At 38.1% G+C, this 22,459-nt stretch overlaps 1 protein-coding gene across 3 annotated transcripts in view; it reads right to left on the bottom strand.

Moving 5' to 3' along the window:
• Positions 1-21,855, bottom strand: part of LOC122817317 — a 322,631-nt gene extending 300,776 nt beyond the window's left edge. For 2 of the 3 annotated variants that reach the window (XM_044090537.1, XM_044090538.1), the window contains exons 1-2: positions 21,614-21,855; positions 2,461-2,476 (exon numbers count right to left, since the gene is read on the bottom strand). In XM_044090537.1, coding sequence (XP_043946472.1) covers positions 2,461-2,476; positions 21,614-21,679 — 82 coding nt within the window. In that variant the 5' untranslated portion in view covers positions 21,680-21,855. The remainder of the gene's footprint in view (positions 1-2,460; positions 2,477-21,613) is intronic. The other variant, XM_044090539.1, reaches the window with a different exon arrangement.
• Positions 21,856-22,459: the final 604 nt, after the last annotated feature.

Below are 22,459 nucleotides of genomic sequence, written 5' to 3'. Positions count from 1 at the left end.
ATCACAGTATCATAGGAAATTACTAGGCTGTTGACCCGGAGGTCATTCCAAGCCTAGCTGTTTCATTCCAATGTAATACCATAGAAATGTAAGTTAATACCGAAGACGGCATTAGTAATGACTGCCCAAGTGCAGCCATCTTACCATAATGATTGCACCAATATCTTTGGCAAGGTGTATGAGCCTGTAATTCAAAACAAGGAGAGGAAATATAAGAAGTGCTGGATAAATTAGATTATGAAAAGAAATGTTGTGTATCCTACACCATTTCAAAATACCAGGAATTTCATAAAGAATTAGACCTATGCCAGTGTAGTAACATCAGAACCTGAGAATTCTTCTTTGCCTGATCAGAACAACAGTGATCATTTTAGACAACATGCAAGCCTGGAGATCGGGCAGAATAGTCAGCTGTCCCAACATGGTTCTTTATGTCCCAGCAAAAAACAATAGGAGTCTTCAATGAAAGGGGTGAGGTAGGGGCATGGAAAGATAACTTTCAATAAGTTACAACACATTTGATACAATTGTACAAAAAGGTAATGACTTTAAGATATTTAATTTAAGTCATATTGGCATTACCAATGGGCACTTTAGTTTACTCAGCAAAGGCTTCTCCTTTGTGCCCGAGTTTAGAATTGATATTGCCAAAGTGCTTATTCAATTGAAACTAAACATGTGTAAGATAAATTTAAGCTTTTTATTTGATAACAGACCAGTCAATTTCTCTGAAACTATGTTGAAAATAAAAAGTGTTTTTAACCCACCCCCATCCTATCAGTGGAGTATTTGATGCCATTGGGAGGACCAGATCAGGACAGTGTGTGTGCCACCGACAGTTCTTTTACTGAAACCTGACTGCACAAAAAGGCTTATCATGAAAGACCTTATATCAAATAGAAATGTTATAAAAAGGGGGGTGGTGTTGTTATAACTGATAGTGTGGACTACTCTAGTAAAATGCTAGAGATACTAAACAATACAACAGATATTTTGCTTGTTACAATTGATATTGTCAATTTGTTTTCAATTATACTGCTCAACATGGGTTTGGAATAATATTTAGATATGTGAAATGGACAGACAGCTTTCACTAATAATGAAATATAGTTGGATATGGTGTTAAAGAATAATTTTGTCTATTTTGAGGGGGAATATTGACAATGTAAACATAAGTGAAAGAGTGGTGAATCAGAGATTTTTCTGGAATATGAAGAATTAGTGTGGCAATTAAAGCTGAATGAGGGGAAGGAACTTGACTTAAATGACTATCTTCATTTCTACTGCCTTAAAACAAAGGCTATAAATACATCATTTCAGTATTATACAATTGTATCAAATGTGTTGTACTTACTGACAATCGTCTTTTCCTGTTATATTGTAATTTTGTAATATGAATTACTTCATAAATGTACTTTTCAAATAAGTATTTTTAATAAAAAAAATATATATATATGTATATATATATATATATATATATATATATATATAGAATGTTGATATATATTTTCCTTAAGTTTTATTAGTTTATTTTATAAACTTTATCATGCACTAATATTTCATAGTTATTTTAACCTTATTTTTATTATTTTTACATATTTGTTAATACATTGAATGAAGATGCTTTACTTTTGATATTTTGTCTTAAATGTGCTTTTTATGTGCTACTCATTTTGTACTCATTTTGGTTTTAGAACACTTAAACATTTAAACAGTTAACTGTTTTTAATAAATATTTTTGAGTGATTGTTTTACCTTTGAAGAAGTCCCTAGGATTGTGGGGTGAATGTGCTTAGTTCATTAAAGGCTTTGCTCTGAATGGCTTCTATTTGTTTTTCTTTTTAATCTGCACATTAAAATATAATCATGCATTCAACATTTTTGAATTGTTTAGGCTTGGAAATTGTCTTGTTGACATGCAGTATATGTAATACGTTTTAACAGTTATTTGCAGATTTAGTACTTGAAAACCAATCCCATATTAATGCCACCTAAGTGAATAAAATGTAAAATTGAAAACAATAATTTGTCTTTTATGCATATTTAAGCAATGTGCCAGTTAAAACAGTACAGTGACACCTTTAAGGGATATAAGTAAAGACATTTATTTTCTATGAAAATACTATTAGATTCTGGCATTTGGACTATGTGATGAAAAAAACAGAGTATATGCAATTTTAAATTTTTAGCCAGAACACTTATTGATCACATCTTCAATTTCTTGTTGTTTTTACTTGTCATGAAAATGTCAGTTTGCTTTACTTGGTGTTCTGTAAGAGTGTGTTTACATTTTGCTTACATAAGAAGTACTAAAAATTCTAACAGAAATAATGGTAGAGATTGGAAATTACACTGAATAATCCTGGGTATATTCTTGGAATAATTTTACTTTATTTAACAACAGTAAATCAGTATCACTGGACATTAGCAGCAGGACACAGCAACATAAAAATAACTTACCTTTTGGATTTGTTACCTGCAGAAAAAAAGAAATAAAAATGTATATATATAAATATATATTAAATAAATGACATCAAAACATCAAGGGTTAAGCAAAAGTAAGTATTGTATATCCCTTATTGCTGCTGTGGAACATTTTCTGTGTGATACTAGAGGGAATGAAACTCAGTATCACCAACTTACCTTTTCACATGTCTGAACAATGAATCTGTTTAGGAACATACTAGTAAACTGTACCAATCTGTTGGGGTCATACCTCTCAACTTCTTTGCTCAGGAATTTTGGACAAAGAAAAAATAATGGGGGGGGGACAAAAGTCCAAAATCAGAGACAATTTCTAAAAATTAGTCTAATTCTCTTAAAATGTTAACAGCCTATCAGCTTTTGCAGCGACATGCATTTTCTAACAATAAGAAGTGTGAATTTCTAATGTCTGGCATTATTGGCTGACTATAATTCTCAATGATTTACCAGAAAGTCAGTTTTATGAGTTGTGATGACCTACCACTAAACAGTAATCAAGGGGCCTCAATGTTCATCACTGGCACCAGTGGAGTTTGTACACTGGGAGTATAACAGGTATGCACACAGTATTTACAGATGCAGCTCTTTGCATCAAGTGCAATTTCCCTTAAGAGCACACACATACCACAGCCAGTCTGGGGCTGGTTCTCCCTTTTTCTCCAGATCCCCAATAAGACTCCTCACTGGCACAGCTATAGAGTTGAGATCTCAGCTGAGTGGCCAGGCCAAAACCTCCAGCACCCTATGTGTCCAACCAGTGCTTCGTGTCCCTGCCCAAGTAGCTGACACACACAAACACACACTCTTTGAGGTTTGATTTACACACACACAAACCTGAGAAAGGTTGGCGCAGGTTTACTAGTTATGCCCCCTTTTGCCCAGACTATAAAGTAGTTATCACTGCCACCACCCAAATCCTTATCAGCTACTTTAAGGCCCTTAACAAAGGGTGTCAAATCTTACTGTGTAATATTAATATTAATACAAATGGTAATTTGACCAAGAGCAAGGCTATTAGGAGTGGCCTCAACAGTGTCACCAAATAAATATGCAAGCACTCTCAAAACTTAAATATCTCTAGACAGATCAGCCACAATGAATGGTTTAAATATATTTAATAATAAATAATAAAAGAACAAGAAAATACTCTGTATATATTCACAGTGACAGTTTAAAATCACAGGAAATATTTAAAAAAACATTGCAGGACAGTCTCAAATAAATAAAAAAATAATGAAAAATATCTAAACTAAGCTTTGCTATATTACTGACTATATCTGAGAGAATTACTATAACCTATAACTTACTTATAGAGCAAGGCAGATGAGGTGAATGGTTCTTGTCAGGTCCAGCACAGAATACAGAATGCACTATCTCTCTACGAGACTTCTCAAATTAATATATCAAACATTACTGATGGGAAAGCTTAAAGAATGACACCTTTTCTTGTTATCTCACTCTATCCCAGGCGAACCCCCCACTGCTGGAAGCTTGGCAGTATTTAGCATCCACTTGTAAAAATACATAAACCTCAGATCTTTGGCAGATACTGGAAGTCATAAAACCATTGCATTCCTTCATACTTTCATAGGTAGTAATTAGTTCACTCTGAAGATAATACAGAAAGGTTCTCAGTACAGACTCTGTGCTGAAAGATACCATCTTTTATTGCATAGCCATAAAGTAATTTAATTTCAGCTCTTTTTCTGAAGTTAACTTCCTGTATTCCAGTTTCCACTGTTAAAATATATACATTAAACAGTTATAATTGTGCAAGTACATGTCTATTCTTTTCCAGTAGGGCACACTGTGGTTACATTTTAAGCTCAAGCACTTTATAAAATACCTTTTTAACACACTTGTGTGTATAAACTAGTTTGATATACACGTGAAATACAGTTCTAATACAGTTGTAACACAAACATCTTATATAGATCGTGTTGATATTCACAAATGACTCAGAGATATGATTGAGGTGCTATGTTTTCACCTTATTTTTATTTCCTGTTCTTGCTCTGAAGTATTGCATGCATAACACAATGCTTCTAGCTACAACTATAAAATTGCTCGACCCTTTTGTCATGCTAACAGAGCTCTTCATGGATTATGATATTAGACTATGTGTCAAGTGTAAATGGTTGTTGTGGTGTCTAATTACCTAACCTTTGTTTCTTGATGTGTCTTGACTCTTCACTGTAAACTGGAAGATATGCAGTCCCACACTGGCCATGCTAGCTTGAGTAATGTCTCTTTAGTGGAAACAGACTACCTCTTCTGCTGAAATGCTTTTGAACCAGGCAGCCCATCGATCCTTCCACAACCTCTTTTTCCCATTTTTACATATGGGGTTGGGATGTGATATCTACAGTGGCCATCATGTAATGCCACTGTTTACACTGCTAGGTGGCTAGCTCTGCCACAGTTGTTATTCTGTACTATACACATAAACACACACACACATTCTCTCACACGCGCAAGCATGCACACACAAATAAGCACTCATACACAAATGTGCACACATGCACACACACACATACACACACCCTTATATGTATACACACACATACACACACACACACACACACACACACACACACACACACACACACACACACACACACACACGCACACACACGCACACACACACACACACACACACACACACACACACACACACACACACACACACACACACACACACACACACACACACACACACACATTCACACCTGTGCCTATTTCGAGTGTCCAATCCAGTTGCTGCATGTCTTTAGAATATGGAGGTAACCAGAGGTCTTGGAGAAAACATGGTGGGGAAGAAGACTCCACACACAAGGCACCTCAGCTGAGAATCAAGCTGTGTGCAGCTTAGTTTCTAAGATGGAGCACATTTTGCCCAGCAGAAGGCACCAAACAACCCAGCTTCAAAGACATAAATGAAAGTAAATTATGACAGTAGATGCAGCACTGCAGATTACTGTGCAAAGATGTGGGTTTTCCAGACTGCCTTCTTTGCCTTCCCCAGTTCCACATGAATAGCGGCTTGTCTTTTTCTTGAGTAATTGCCCATACATTTCTCAAAATTCAAACTTTTTATTCTTGCCTGGTCATTCATTTCCTTTGCAAATTACCTGCTGTCTGCTGTACCTTTGCAGATAACTTGACAAGGTGAAAACAATGCAGTGGAACCAACTCCTACCATTGAGGGCAATTAATGAAGGCACAGCATTGCCAAACAATTAGCCGGTTCTACCACCACTCTGAGTAAGTGCATTGCTTTAGGAATACTTTCAAGCAAAGAACCTCCAATGTACCCTCTGAACTCTATTCAAAAGCAATTGGCAAACAAAACTGCTTTTGGAACAGCATGCATTACCCTGACTAGATGATATACTGTCTGCTGACTCTTTTTTCCTCTTTCTTTTCCATCAACATATCTAGTAAAATTATTCTTCTTTTCCCCATGACATTTTCATGTTTTTTATATTGACTGGTACCTTCTTACCTATCAGCTAAATATCTCATTACCTGCTTTTCTTGAAAAAATATTTCTTACAGGATTATATTTATTCAAATCATCTGTAAGCTTACTGAGTGGTTATATTAAAAGGACATAGTTCCTCAGGATATTTGGCTCCTCCTTTGTTTTCCAAAGTCTTCAGTTAGTTCCTGTTATAACTTTAGAAGCCAAGTGGGTATATAAAGTATCATTTAAGTGATTACGCAAGTGTAGTGAAGGGGCATTTGCCAATTAATATGGAGACTAATTGTTTGGTGATATGTGCAGGAGAAACATGTTGGGAACAAAAGCAGTGGCCTCCTGAAGGAAGTGATCAGATAGACACAGTGAAGAATTTCTTTGGAGAAAGCATGTATTTTTGATAGTAATGAGGTTAACAGAACTGTAAAAGAGCATTTGTGTAAGATACTTATGGGGTCTTAGCTTAAGCTTGCTTCTTCAGCTTGTTGGAGAAGCAGTAGGATGAAAAATAAATGTTTTAAGTTTGATTTTTCTACCTGTATTCGTCCTTTTATATAGCAGACAAACAGCTCAGTTTTTTGCATGTGCAATTAATTGCTGCCAGAATTATGCATGGCATATTATAAATAATGCTTAAAAGTTGCTTTTTTTAACAAGAAACATCTTTATTAAATTATCAGTTATGACATAGGCAATCATACATTTATATAAATGAAAACAAACCATATTAGGCTCATAGGTTCATAGGTAAGTACTAGGCTATCTGCTGGAGGGCATCTATAAGCCTAGCCAGAATGTGTTGGCTTTCGCCACCCCCTTAGATTAGTTCCCTGTGCCTCGGTCCAGCAGAGCCATTAGTTCCCTGTGCCTCTGTCCAGCAGAGCCACTGCAGTGACCCCCAGGGTAAATTTTCTGTTTCCCATCCACTTGTCAAGGTTTCTCTTGAAGAGTGTTAGTGAGGGGCTCTGCCTAATGTAAATTGGAATCCTGTTCCAAAGCATGGGGAGTCTCTGGGACAAGAATCTATCCCTCCAGCATGTCCTATTTATCATTGTGGTGAGGTTTAGATCCCTAGAGCGTATGGCTCTTGGGGATTTGTTCTTTTTTAGGTGGAGCATGTCCATCAATTCTGGGTTGGACATGGCCTTGTATGTCAGGCAGAGATCACCTCTGAGTAAGCGGTATGCAACCGAGTACAGCTGGAGGTTCTTCAGTCGGGCTGCATAGGGCATATGTTTGAGGCCAGTAATCCTCTTGGTGAGGTACTTCTGTGGTCTTTCCAGCTGTTGCAGGTGTCTTGTAAGGTACATCCCAAATGGGGCATTGTACTCTATGATGGGTCTGATGAGTGATGAGTAGAGGAGCACAATAACCCCTTTTATTCTAGATGCGAACCCTTTTGTGATTAGGTGGGCCACATATAAGGATTTTCTAACCACCTTGGCAATATGATTATCAAAGGAGAGATTACTATCTACTTGGGTCCCCAGATCCCTTATTACATTTTCTGTATTTAGGGACTACCACGTATGTGGCAGTTTGCGGGTACTTTGTTTTTTCCAAAGGGGTTGACTATGGACTTTTTGGCATTTAGCTTGAGGCCATGATTTTGACACTAGGTATCTGTCTCAGTGAGACCCTTCTGGAGGATGTCTGTATCAGCTGGAGAGTCAATTATGGCCCCCTCATCTAAAGCCTTGGCAACTGTCTCAAAGAAGTCCACCAGGTTTAGGAGGCATGATCTGCCCTTAACAAAGCCAAACTGGGTGGGGTCCAATGTTTGAAGGTTCCCAATGTCTCTGTTAATGAATTCCATGATGATGCGCTCCATAGCCTTGCAGACCAGGCTAGTCAGGCTTATAGGGCGATAGTTTCCAGGGTCCACTGTGGCTCCACCTTTGTGGAGCGGGATAACTGATGATGTGTGCCACTCTATGGGTACATAGCCTGTAGAGAGGCTGAGTTTGAACAGTGTGTTTAGGCTCGTATAAGACACAGCCTGGGACACCACCACTGAAGCTGTATTTTTGGCTTTGGATAGGGCTGTTTTAACCTGTGTGTCAGTGATTGCTGGGGCACTACATTCTTCTGGTTTGGTTATGGGCCCTTTAGGGGTGATAGGAGGGTGAAGTTTGCACTAAATCTGTCTGCCAGAATGTTAGCAATATCAGTCAGTTCAGTGTATTTTGTGCCATTCTGCACTAACTCAGGGCAGATCTGAGAGTTTCCACTTAGGTTCTTGACATAGCTAAAGAATGCTTTGTGGTTATCTTTGGAGTCCTTGGCAATTTTTCTTTCGAAGCTAGCCTTGGATGATTTTATGAGGGATCATAGTTTCTTGCTGATACTGATCAGGGATGTCTTTCCTTTTTGGGATTTTACTCTTTTTTGCACTAGTTTCCTCCTTCTATTGTATAGCTTGTTTATGGCAGGGGTCCACCAGACTGATTTCCTTTTCTTGCAGGAGTGAGTCTTGGTTTTGGTTGGGATAGCATGATCCATGCATTCTTGTAGGTGCTCATAGAGTGCCTTTGTAAGGGATTCAGCAGTTTGGACAGCGTTGTCCTTTAGCATGGGGGCTGTGAACCTTTCCACCTCGGTCTTAAGTAACGTGAAGTTTGCTTTTGAAAAGTTTTTCACAGTGGTTTCATTGATTGGGGGTGGGGGAGGAATGTGGATATCCAGAGTGATTAGTCTATGGTCTGATCTAACCAGCAAAGGTTTGACACCGGTCGCCCATGTTGGTGATGACCAGGTCCAATATGTTGTCACCTCTGGTGGGGGTGTTGACCAGTTGATCCAGGGCATTCGAGTTTATAAATTCTAGGAAGTGTTGGGCAAGGGAGTTAGTACTTGAGTAGTTCTCCCAGTTAATGTTTGGGTAATTGAAATCACCCAATATTAGGGCATTTGGTAGGACCTTCATATTTTCCAGTGTCTCCAGAAATGCAGAATGGGGGTCCTGGGTCATGGTGAGTGATCTGTAGCAAGCTACAATTTGAATTGCAGTTTTGCCCATTGTTAGTTGCATATGGATGATCTCTGAGGCATTGTGCTGTGCCACTAACCTGGAGGTGTGCGTATCCTTGATGAATATGGATACACCCCCATCTTTTGTGTTTTGGTCTGGGTTCTGTGGCCGAAAAGTATTGCATGAGTTATAGCCTGATAGTGCTGGGGTGCTCTCTGGAGGCTTAAACCAGGTTTCTGTTACTGCACATATATCGATGTTTCCCATACTGAGGAGTGCCTCGAGTGCATGCATTTTGAGGTTTAGACTTCTGGCACTGAGTAGCATTACACTCAGTTTTTGGTTACTTGTGCTACTTATGGTGGTGGGTTTGTCTTTTGAACCTTGCCTAAAAAGGCACTATGGGGGAGGCAAAAGCCTTGACCAGTATTCGAAAGCCTAAGGGTGACAGGTGCAAGCCATCTTTTGGGAAGCAACGTGCCTTATCGAGCATGTCATCCCAGGTGGACAGATACTGGATCCCCTTTGAATGAGACCAGAAACCTAGCCAATTGTTGAAATTGATAATTTTTTCTTTATATTGTGGCATCATTCTTGGAGAGGGTAGGATGCTACTCAGGGTCAGGATCATACCGGCCTGGGCTACGTGATCAGAGTGCTCTTCCATGTCGCTTTTTATGTAGTCCAGGGAGGTACATCTCAGGTCATTCACACCAACATGGACAATGACATAGTTGTATTTGTACTTGTTCTGGAGTGACCTCAGTGCTTGTGTTATGTGGCAGATCCTGGCACCCAACAGGCAGCTAACTGTAACCTTCTCTTTGTCCAGCCTAGTTAGTGGGACATCAGTTTGCCTGACTATAGAGTAAACTATTACTAGTGTGTTCGGTATGTCATTTTACCTTAAGGGCTGTGATTGCGTGGCACACTGATTATGTAAAGTATGTGTTTCATGGTTTGTGATGGGGTGTGGAGGTTGTATAAGTGTCTGCTTTGGAGGTCTCTGTTGCTTTTGCAGATTTTTATTTAGAGCATCCAAGTAAGCTTTCGTGTATTTATGTGTGTTATTTGCCTGTGTTGGTTTAGTAGGTTTATGTGAGACTGGTAGTGTGTTGCAAGTATTTTCCTTCTCCTCTTGACTGCCAGTTCCAGTCTTGGGTTGAGAGAGCTTTGCCTCCAGTTTGACTGTATAATTGCATCCCTCGCATATATTAGTGTTTGGTGGTAGGAGGAGAGGGTTGTCTGTGTACATGAGGCAGTTGTAACATTGCCTCAAAATGCCTAGATTCACCAGTTGGACTGGAGAATACACCTGAAACTGCCCTTTGGACATGCCTGAATAGGTAAAGTGAGCTGTTTTACTGATTAGCTGGTAAGGACGAATAGAGAGCCTTGTCCTTCTGGACAGTACAGGGAATCTAGTGCTAGGGTTAATTAGTGCTTGCTATGAGTTTTGAGCAAGTGTTGGACTGTAAAATGAATGGTTTGAGTGCTTAGGTTGAAAGTTTGTCTAGTTCCAAGGGAAAAATTGAAGAGCAGACTTTGTGGAGCCAGGGATTTTTTAACCCTAGCTAACTGGCACAGCCCAGCACACAAAACTGCACAAATGCATTTTTTTATAATAGGGAAATGAACAAGATAGAAATTAGCCCAAAATGGTCAATAAACTACTAACTTCTGGGCTACAGCAAACAAGGCACACACATTTCGGAAAGAAACAGATCAAATAAGCAGGCACAATAAGGATGCAGGCTACCTGTCCTGCCACAACAATGCAGTCCACAAACCTTCTTAATGTAAAACAACTGGTTTGAAGCACAGGTGCTTAAACCAAAAGGCTTAGAATAACAGTTACAATTTAATCAGGCTACTACCAAACAGTAATAACTGCAGCAGAATAATACAAATTAAGAAGAAGCAAAAGCAAAATAAGGTAATAAAGTGGGAATAAACACAATTACAGTAAAAGCAGATGAATAAAGTGCATTTTATATATATAACAATAGAAAACAAGCAAACTATATTTAAACAAATTACCCAATTAACTAGTAAAAAACTGAGCCCTGTTCTAGCAGTCTTCAACTGGACAAGTTCTAACCGCACACTCCTGCCACTAGGGTGCAGGGGAACCTTCTCCAAAAAAAGGATGGCATGGATTAGTGCTCAAGTTATACAAACAAAGCTAGATTCCGCAGACCTGAATCTAGTCTATGCTACAGCAGACAAGGTGCACCAATATCAGAAAAACAGTTCAAATGAGCAGGCACAGTAAGCCTTTAACCAGAAATTCCCAGCTTAGAAGGGTAGAATCTAGCTTCTCCTCCCACAAGAGTGCAGACCGCAAACCTTCTTAATGTAAAATAACTGGCCTGGAGCCCAAGTGCTTAAACCAGAACTAATACACTTTTAGAATAACAGACAATGAGCATTCAATCAGAAATTCCCAACTTAGAAGGATGTAAGCTACCTGTCCTGCCACAACAGAGCAGACCACAAACCTTCTTAATGTAAAACAACTGGTCTGAAGCCCAAGTGCAATAACCAAAAGACTTAGAATAACAGTTACATTTTAATCAGGCTACTACTAAGAATTAATAAATGCAGCAGAATAAACACAAGTGAGTACTTTTAAGAAGAGGCAAAAGCAAAATAAGGTAATAAAGTAGGAAGAAACATAAATACAGTTAAAGCAGATAAAGTGCAAATTGTTTTTTTTTGTTGTTTTATATATAACAATAGAAAACAAGCAAACTGATTTTTGAACAAATTACCCAATTAACCGGTAAAAAAACTCAGAACTGAGCTCTGTTCTAGCAGTGTTCAATCAGACAAGCTCAGGGCCTAAGTGGGTATGCCTACTCAAATGTTGTCTCTGTATTAGGCAGGATGAGCTAATGAGACTAGACTAGGATAGAGCTGGGATAGGGCTGAACAGATGGGAATGGTAGGAGTGTCTGAAATAAAAATATGATCTCACTGTATTCGGTTGAGTCAGCAAATGAGATTGGCCCAAGTGGAGTGCTCAAACACAAATGTACAGGAAGGGTGGTCAACTGCAAAGCCACCAAGATTAATACCACAACTAGAACAGGGAGGGTGGGTGTGGAAAACTAACTGCAGACAGGAAGGGACAGAAAGAGAGCTCAGAATTTTCAGTAAACAAATAAATAAGCAGATAAATCTAGTACTATTTTTAACACAATATTCAATGAAACAATAAACAGAAAAAATATAATTCAGTACTATCTTATAACACTGCAAGTTTGTACTTATCTCAGCTTGTAATAAAGTTGATGTAGAGTATGCAAAAGTTAACCAAACAGCTCCAGTATACAACTATTCAGCAGAAATAATTTCAGTGAAAAGGGAATAAGACTTTAAGGCACAGCGAATCCCTCTAGGCTAAGACTTCTACACCGAATAACAATGAAGAGAGAAGAATAAACTAACTGCAGACAGGGAGAGAACAGAGAGAGAGCTCAGCATTTTCAATAAAAAAATAAGCAGATAAATGCAGTACTATTTTTAACACAGTATTGAATGAAGCAAAAAAGAGAAAAAATAAAATTCAGTACTATCTTATAACACTGCAAGCAGATTGTAATAAAATTGATGTAGGGTATGCATAAGCTAACCAAACAGCTCCAGTATGCAATTATTAGCAAAAATAACTTCAGAAATAAAGGACTAAGACTTTAAGGCACAGAAAATCTTTCTAGGCTAAGACTTCTACATCGAATAACAATGAAGAGAAAAGAATAAACTAACTGTAGACAGGGAGAGACAGAGAGAGAGCTCAGAATTTTCAGTAAACAAATAAATAAGCAGATAAATGCAGTACTATTTTAACACAATATTCAATGAAACAATAAGCAGAAAAAATAAAATTCAGTACTATCTTATAACACTGCAAGTTTGTACTTATCTCAGATTGTAATAAAGTTGATGTAGGGTATGCAAAAGCTAACCAAACAGCTCCAGTATGCAACTATTCAGCAGAAATAATTTCAGAGATAAGGGACTAAGACTTTATGCACAGAGAATTCCTCTAGGCTAAGACCTCTACACTGAATAACAATGAAGAGAAAAGAATAAACTAACTGTAGACAGGGAGAGACAGAGAGAGAGAGCTCAGAATTTTCAGGAAACAAATAAAGAAGCAGATAAATGCAGTACTATTTTTAACATAATATTCAATGAAACAATAAATAGAAAAAATAAAATTCAGTACAATCGTATAACACTGCAAGTTTGTACTTATCTCACCTTGTAATAAAGTTGATGTAGGGTATGTAAAAGCTAACCAAACAGCTCCAGAATTTTCAGTAAACAAATAAATAAGCAGATAAATTCAGTACTATTTTTAATACAATATTCAATGAAACAATAAACCGAAAAAATAAAATTCAGTACTATCTTATAACATTGCAAGTTTGTACTTAGCTCAGTCTGTAATTAAGTTGATGTAGGGTATGCAAAAGCTAACCAAACCGCTCCAGTATGCAACTATTCAGCAGAAATAAAAAAAACATTGGCATAATCTTAGTTGCAAGTATTTTATATCACAAACCATGTTGACATAATTTTAGTTGCAAGCATTATACATCCCTTATAATCTACCCAGTCATTGTCAGTCATTACATAACTCATTCAAATCCTGTCTTCTTTTAAACCTCATTCCTCCTCTGTATGTTTAGTTCCCAAAATTCCCATTTTTCCTATGTAATTTGCTCCTACCCTTTCCTAAAGATCCTGATTCCAGTTGTTTTATTAGTGTTACTATATTCACTACTTCTAGTACAGTTGGTTTAGACTTTGATTTCCATTTTCTAGGAATTGCTTTTTTGGCAGCCACCATAATTAGACTCAGCAAGGGCTTACTCTGTCTAGGTAATTCTGATTCTGCACCATAGCTCAAAAAATAATTTCCCTAGTTACACCAGTTTGCTCACCCAGTGTCTCTGATTGAGTTGCCTGCAGGGAATCTTTAAAGTCTGCCAACTCATTATACTCCCAGAAAATATTTCCCAATTACCTCTTTCTTCCCCATCACACCTCCAACATTTGTGTACACAATGAAAAAATCTCTGGCGTCTACTTGGGGTATAAAAATATCTACGTAAACATTTCCAAGCAAAAATCCTAAATCTTCTAGATTTTGTTGCATAGCTGGGAGACAAACACATATCTTCCCATTGTTTCTTTGTGAATTGCTTATCCAATCTCTCTTCCCAATCCTTTCTAACCTCCTCTGATTTATTTTTATAGTTATCATGCAATATTTTTTATGCCCTACTGATATCCTCTTTTTAACAGCAGCTTCTGTTCTAGATTCTACTAAAAGCTCTACCAGTGCTGGCCTTTCATTTAGGACCTCCCCCTATTTCTTTCTCTTTGCCTATACTCTGATATCAATCCTTGATATGGAAGGCAATCTCTAAACTGCAGTCCAAATAAATTCCTGGCATCTTTCTATTCTATTACCTTTCCCTCTCTAGTTATTTAGTCCCAATACCTTGGTTCTTTTGCCAGTTTTCTTCAATAAATTCCACCCCCCCGTCTTGCCTATTGTCTGTATCCCTTATCAGCACAATCTCCTTTCTCCATTCTCCTGCTGACTTAGTACTTAAAATACTTTCTGCTGCTTTATGAGCATCATATTCTGTATGATTATTGTTATTCTCCTTAAAGACCTGCATCCAAAATCACAGTCTCTCTTTGTTTCTTGAGCTTCCCCAACAAACTTGCCAGTGGTCAGATTTGGTGATTTTAATAATGTGTTGCTAAAAATACTTAAAACCTAAAACTATGTTGTTCACGTAAACCACATATTCCAGTCTGCCTTTTGGCTACTTATGGTTCCACTTCCTTAACTGTAGGGTGCTATTACCTGGAGTGAAAAACAAAATTCTGACTGTGACTTTGTTAAAATATTCAAACATACAGTAATCTTCTGGTATATAAATCTATAACACCATTCTGTTCAGGAGGAAGTAAGTCAATTTCAGTAATAAAGTTCATGAAAATATAGGGCAGGTGAAACCCTATTTGGGGAAAGAGAGAAGGAATAGCTGATTCCATGGCATTAACACTCACCCAAAAGTAAATTGAGAAGAACAGACCGGATTCCTTTTAAAACCCTTGTTTGCCATCAATGTCTGTTTTTACCTACATTCTGCTGGTGATACTACAGACTTGCATTAAAGATTCATTTTTTGTTCTTGTGTTTATTTCATTTTTTTGACTCTGCTTAAATATGATGTAAGGACATGTACTGTCATTGTTAGGATCTTTAGATGCAGAAAACAGATTATAATACATGTTGTACAGGATTTTTGACTCACAGATTAATATTGCACATAATAAAATAGTCTGTTTATGATGTTATTACATGTGAAACATCTCACCGAGAAAGTCTGTACAGCTAAAGCATGACACAAGCAAATGCAGCAACATCATGTACCAAACAAAAACACAGCATGTTAATAGCAGGGCTATAGAGTCACAATAGAATGACATTTGCCAATACATACTGTGTTGTTGTGTTAGGTCCATAAATAATGCTCTGGTAAACATTTCTGATAACTTGTTTATATTATATAAGGATATCTGGGTATTGGGAACTAGACCATTCAGAACTAGGTGTGAAGGTACAAAAAGAGATCCTGCCACTGATTCATCTGTTTTTGACATACAGGAAATTGTGACATTCTTAGTGCAGCATTTGGTCTTGATGGTGGCTAAGAATAGTGTAGGTATAGCAGTGATGGAAAGAATGACTGTAATAAAAACATAAAGGGATGAGCACAGCATGCATTTCATAAGGCTCATGCGCAATGTGTTCTGAGAATGAACATGTAGTAACAATATGCATTTCATAAGGCTGACATGCAATGTCCTCTGAGAATGAACATGTGATAGCAGTATACATTTCATAAGGCTGACATGCAATGTGCTCTGCGAATGAACATGTGATAGCATGCATTTCATAAGGCTGACATGCAATGTGCTCTGAGAATGAACATGTGGTAACAGTATGCATTTCATAAGGCTCACATGCAATGTACTCTGTGAATGAACATGTGATAGCGTGCATTTCAAAAGGCTGACATGCAATGTGCTCTGAGAATGAACATGTGATAAGAGTCTGCATTTCATAAGGGTCCCATGCAATGTTCTCTGAGCATGAAAAGTACCCTCCTACGCCTAAATAAACCAATAAGACAACTTATAAACTCCTCTAAAGGCAACTTTGAGAAAAATTTAGCAAACACAGCTAAGGATAACCATAAGGCTTTCTTCAGCTACATCCATTGCCTAGAGAGTAGGACCCAAACATGTGCTGAACTAGTGACAAATGATATCACACACACTGATCCTGCAGAAATTCTAACCTACTAGTGGACAGGTTTGGCAAAATTTTCTCCCTTTTATCCCCTCCAAACATATCACAAACCATATCTTCAACAGCTCCCCCAAACTATACATCTAAAGAACAGGTCATCAAAGCTCTGTCAGAGGCAAAAAACACATCCTGTATGGGTCCTGATGGTATCCCAGGATGCATTCTAAACAAACTAAAACAGGAATTAGCAACCCCCTTAGCCACCCTATTTAACTACAGCCTGAATACAGGATTTGTCCCAGCGGAATAGAAAACCACAATCGTTATCCCCCTCCACAAGGGCGGCTCAGCAACAGATCCGGGGAATTATAGACCCATAAGTCTGACTCAGCCTTATCTGCAAGGCCATGGAACGTATCATCATAGACCTCATAAATAAAGATATAGGTGACCTTCAAACCCTTGACCCAACCCAGTTCAGCTTTGTAAAGGGTCAATAATGCCTGTTAAATCTAGTAGATTTTTTCAATAATGTGACCAGACCATAGATGCGGGGAAATCTGTGCACACAGTATATCTGGACTTGGCGAAGGCCTTTGACACAATCCCCAATTCAGGGATTATTGACAAACTCACTCACCTAAATGTCGACCTTTTTGTTGTTAGGTGGATCGCAAATTGTCTCACTAATCATACACATTATCAAAGTGGGTGACTCCACAAGGGTCAGTACTGGGCCCCCTTTTGTTTGGTATTTACTTCTTGGAAGTTCAGGCCAAAACAAAGGTGCTGTGGCTGACCAAGTTTGCCGATGACTGCAAACTTAGCAAAATCGTTGACTCCCCAAATGATGTCAGTGTACTCCAAGTGGGGCTTACACAGACCAACGATTGGTGACAAAGCCAAGGACTCAAACTAAATGCAAAAAAATGCATCATAATCCCCTTCAGTAAAAGCAATGTCCCTACTAACTATCAAATAAACAACAATACCTTAAGTATGAATGGTGTAGTGAGGGATTTGGGCACACAAGTAGACTGTGACCTAAACTTTGACCACCATGTGACCACTGTAGTAAGAAAGGCATTCTACATCGCACATTTGATTAGCAAAGGCACAGCCTCAAGAGCAAAAGACGTTTTAACACCCCCTATATTCATCCCTTATCAGGCCCATAATTTGAGTATAATGCCCCCTTTGATATGTACTGTACCAGGCACCTGTAGCAACTGCAGAGACGCCAGGGATTTTTAACTGAAAAGATCCAGGTTCTTCAGCACATGCCTTACACAAACAGACTGAAGTCCCTGTCACTGTACTCAGTAGCATATAGGCTGCTTTGGGGAGACCTGTGCCTGGCTTACAGAGCAATCTCTGACCCCAACCTGAGGAAGTTGCTGCACATCCATAAATCAAATGGGACTAGAATTACCCACTCCAGTGACCTAAATCTGGCCTGAGATTTAAATAGGGCATGCTGGAGAGACAAATTCATCTCACAGAGGTTGACACTTCTCTGGAATATACTACCAATTCATGTTAAGCGGAGTACCTCTATGACTCTGTTCAAAAGGACCCAGGATGAATGGATAGGAAACTGCAAATTCTTGTTGGAAATAGCTCCCACATCCATCTTGGTCATGGGCAGTCTTTAACTAATAATCTTAGGCATTGACTAGACTTTTTCTCTTGAACTATAATGGGTGTAGTAGGCTAGGCTTAAAATGATTCTCGGGTCAATAGCCTAGTAACCTCCTATGAACCTATGAATCTATGTGATAACAGTATGCATTTCATAAGGCTGACATGCAATGCGCTCTAAGAATGAACAAGTGAAGAGAAAAAAACTGCTTCACTGTAATAAGCCATAAGTGATCAGCTTATTACAGTTACATCAATACACCCCCAAGGAAATAAAATGGACATTTCTTCTGCTGGCACATCAACCAGATGGCCAGATGCATGACATTTCCCTTCCTCCCTCATGCCCCAGCTCATTAGGTCCCATTTCAGTGACCCTCTTTTAACATATTTAGTTTTAAAAAAATTGTTGTTCTTCTAAACTATAGCAAACTGTTTGCTACAGTTTATACCTGCCTACACAGAGCACTTCAGTGTTCATGCTTTAGTTAAAAAAAATCTTTTTAAACTGTAGTAAACAGTTGCTGTGGTTTATATCTGCCTATTCAGAGTGGTACAGTGCTCATATTTTAGCTTTTTTTTAATTCTCCTGTTTAAACTGTAGCAAACTGCTTCCTGCAAATGTAGCAAATAGGTGCTACAATTTGCACACTGCCTGCATTGAGCACTACAGCACTCAGGTTTTATTTAAACAAAAAATATATATTTTTTTGCTTTTAAGCTGTAGCAAAACTGCTTGCTACAGCATGAAGGCTTGACTGAAAATGAATTACTGGCTTTTAAAATCCAGTATTGCATTAAAGAGCTTTCAGGATCAACTGATAGTGTCCCCAACACTTTGTCCCCAGGTAAATTGCCCTTCTCGCCCTGCCCTAGCTATGTGCTCTGAGAATGAGCATGTGATAATAGTATGCATTTCATAAGGCTCATGCAAAGTGCTCTGAGAATGGGCATGTAATAACAGTATGCATTTCATAAAGCTCACATGCAGTGTGCTCTGAGAATGAGCATGTGCTAACAGTATGTATTTCGTAATGCTCACATGCAATGTGCTCTGAGAATGAACACATGATAAAAATATGCATTTCATAAGGTTCATACAAAGTGCTCTGAGAATGAGCATGTAATAACAGTATGCATTTCATAAGGCTCACAAGCAATGTTCTCTGCGAATGAGCATGTGCTAACTGTATGTATTTCATAACAATCACATGCAATGTGCTCTGAGAATGTGCATGTGATAACAGTATGCATTTCATAAGGCTCACATGCAATGTGCTCTGAGAATGAACATGTGATAACAATATGCATTTCATAAGGTTCATGCAAAGTGCTCTGTGAATGAGCATGTGATAACAGTATGCATTTCATAAGGCTCACATACAATGTGCTCTGAGAATGAGCATGTGGTAACAGTATGCATTTCATAAGGCTCACATGCAATGTGCTCTGAGAATGTGCATGTGATAACAGTATGCATTTCATAAGGCTCACATGCAAAATGCTCTGAGAATGAGCATGTGATAACAGTATGGATTTCATGAGGCTCACATGCAATGTGCTCTGAGAATGTGCACATGATAATAGTATGCATTTCATAAGGCTCACAAGCAAAGTGTTCTGAGAATGTGCACATGATAATAGTATGCATTTCATAAGGCTCGTGCAAAGTGCTCTGAGAATGTGTATGTGATAACAGTATGCATTTCATAAGGCTCACATGCAATGTGCTCTGTGAATGAGCATGTGATAGTTTGCATTTCATAAGGCTGACATGCAATGTGCTCTGAGAATGTGCATATGATGAGTATGCATTTATTAGGACACCCGTGCAATGTGCTCTGAGAATGTGCATGTGATAATATGCATTTCATAAGGCTCACATGTAATGTGCTCTGAGAATGAGCATATGATAGTTTGTATTTCATAAGGCTGACATGCAATGTGCTCTGAGAATGAACATCTGATAACAGTATGCATTTCATAAGGCTCACATGCAAAGTACTCTGAGAATGAGCATGTGATAATATACATTTCATAAGGCTCACGTAATGTGCTCTGAGAATGAGCATATGATAGTTTGTATTTCATAAGGCTGACATGCAATGTGCTCTGAGAATGAACATTTGATAACAGTATGCATTTCATAAGGCTCACATGCAAAGTACTCTGAGAATGAGCATGTGATAATATACATTTCATAAGGCTCACATGTAATGTGCTCTGAGAATGAGCATATGATAGTTTGTATTTCATAAGGCTGACATGCAATGTGCTCTGAGAATGAACATCTGATAACAGTATGCATTTCTTAAGGCTCACATGCAAAGTACTCTGAGAATGAGCATGTGATAATATGCATTTCATAAGGCTCACATGTAATGTGCTCTGAGAATGAGCATATGATAGTTTGTATTTCATAAGGCTGACATGCAATGTGCTCTGAGAATGAACATCTGATAACAGTATGCATTTCTTAAGGCTCACATGCAATGTGCTCTGAGAATATACATGTGAAAAAAAGGTCTGTATTAGAAGAGTAGCAAGGAGAAGGTCAAGATAAATATTGTCAGGTTGTACAGGCTCACATTGCAAGCATGTCAGGTATACGTTGCCTGATTTGGGCTACTTTAGCACATAATGTTTTGGGAATAAAATATTGCATATGCTTAGTGATGTAACTGCTAAGAATGAATAATGAAAATGTAAGAAAACAATGGAAATAAGGCCTATTTTGCGGTTTTCTGGTTATGAAAGAAATTAATGTACAGAGATATAATAAATAATGAATCCAGAGAAAAAAAGTTGTGCTTGCAAATGAGTGGATCAGACAAAATGTCAACACCAGACAGCATTCTTTACACACCAGGAGCAACCAGTTTGTGGAAATAGCTTAGGATGTGATGCAGAAACTGTAATATAACATACATAAAAACTAAATTAGATCAGTACTGTAGAGAACAAATTACACTTAGGGATTTTAACCCAAGTAAGTATGTAGCAGTAATGGCTAGTAAAACACTGATAATCAAAGTCAGATTATGCAAAACAAGACCCTTAATGCTCCTGTAGGATGCAAAATCTACTTCTTGATGAGGATGATGGCACTTGAAGTTCTACAAACTTTTATTCTGTCTACTACATTATCTGTATGTCATTCTTGCAATAATATCTGCACCTGAGCCTTCCTTGGCCATGGATTATTTACGTTTTGCCAGTGATTTTTAGATTGGTCATACAGTGAGGGGAGTGGACCCAGAGTATACTGTTTTTTATGATCCTGACTAAGAATCTTCACTCGAATGGACTTACAGTTCCTTAGCCTAAGCAGGATAACAGTGTTCCTGCTTAAGTGCAAAACCAGACTCATCTACAAACACAGCATAAACACCAATATACTGTGGACAAGGCAGATATAATGGACCTTTGCTATTTTTTGCCATCATCTGACTAAATTTCATGTGGTTGTACAATAACTATCCTTTATTAATGAAAGGCATAGACTGTAAGATGTGCTGTGTAATGGAAGGCAAAACAAACTGCACTAGAGACCTCCAGGAAATTAAAGGTAAATGCTCCACTTCTTAAAAATATAACTATTTTCTGAGATACATTCTTCATATCACACTCTCCCAAGTAAATTTACCATCAATGATTCTGGAAGAGAATGTAAAACATAAGTACTTACATGTGCCAGAACTATGCTGTGGACAAAAAACAGAAACCATTGTAGACTTCTGAAAGAGAGTAACATTACAGTCAACAAACGATGTTTTAACGTGCAGAAATTCTCTTTGGCTAGGTGCTGCTTGCACTTCAGAATGATGATGATGATGATGTATTGGCTTCCGTTATGTATGTGAAGACTATCCTCTTGCTAAGATATTCTTAGTTAGGAGACTAATGCTTGTTCTAACTTTCATTCTGGGCACAATCTATCATCTGAAGGTGTTTTTTTTTTTTTCTCTGGGTTCTTCTGCCTGTCTTCTGATAGGACAGAAGAGACACACACATTGCTGTGTTATGCAGTTTCTTAGAAATGCTGGCAAGATGAACTTAATTTGCTTCTCTTTGCCACCAAACCCACAGGTTAGTGTCTGCAGTAATTGTCATGAGCAGTTATGTTTTCTCACCACATAACACCTTGAGGTATACGTGTCAGATGAAAATAATGTGTCTGACATAAGCTATGTCAGTACACCTGTCTGTGGGCCTCTTAAGGGTTGACAAATGTGACTTTGAAGAAAAGAGGAAGGATAGCTGAAATGAGGTGCGAAACTTCCTTGTACTGTTTGACAGATCAAGTTATGCACCGACCAAGCTATTATATGAAATATTATTACTGGAGGAAAGGGGAAGGTAAATAAATGCACGGTGCTGGTGTCCAAACGCATGAGCTTTATTCACAAAGCACAGACACAGAACACAGACATCTTCACACAATGAATTTTTACATTGAGGATTGTGAGGAACAGAAACCACTTTAAAGATAGTCCATAGATTTATATACCCATCCAAAATGCCCTTGTTCATT

Source organism: Protopterus annectens, chromosome 12.part0 (genome assembly GCF_019279795.1).
Source record: "Protopterus annectens isolate FY-2018-M chromosome 12.part0, PAN1.0, whole genome shotgun sequence".
NCBI lineage: Eukaryota > Metazoa > Chordata > Ceratodontiformes > Protopteridae > Protopterus > Protopterus annectens.
This window is presented reverse-complemented; position numbering and strand designations above follow the sequence as displayed.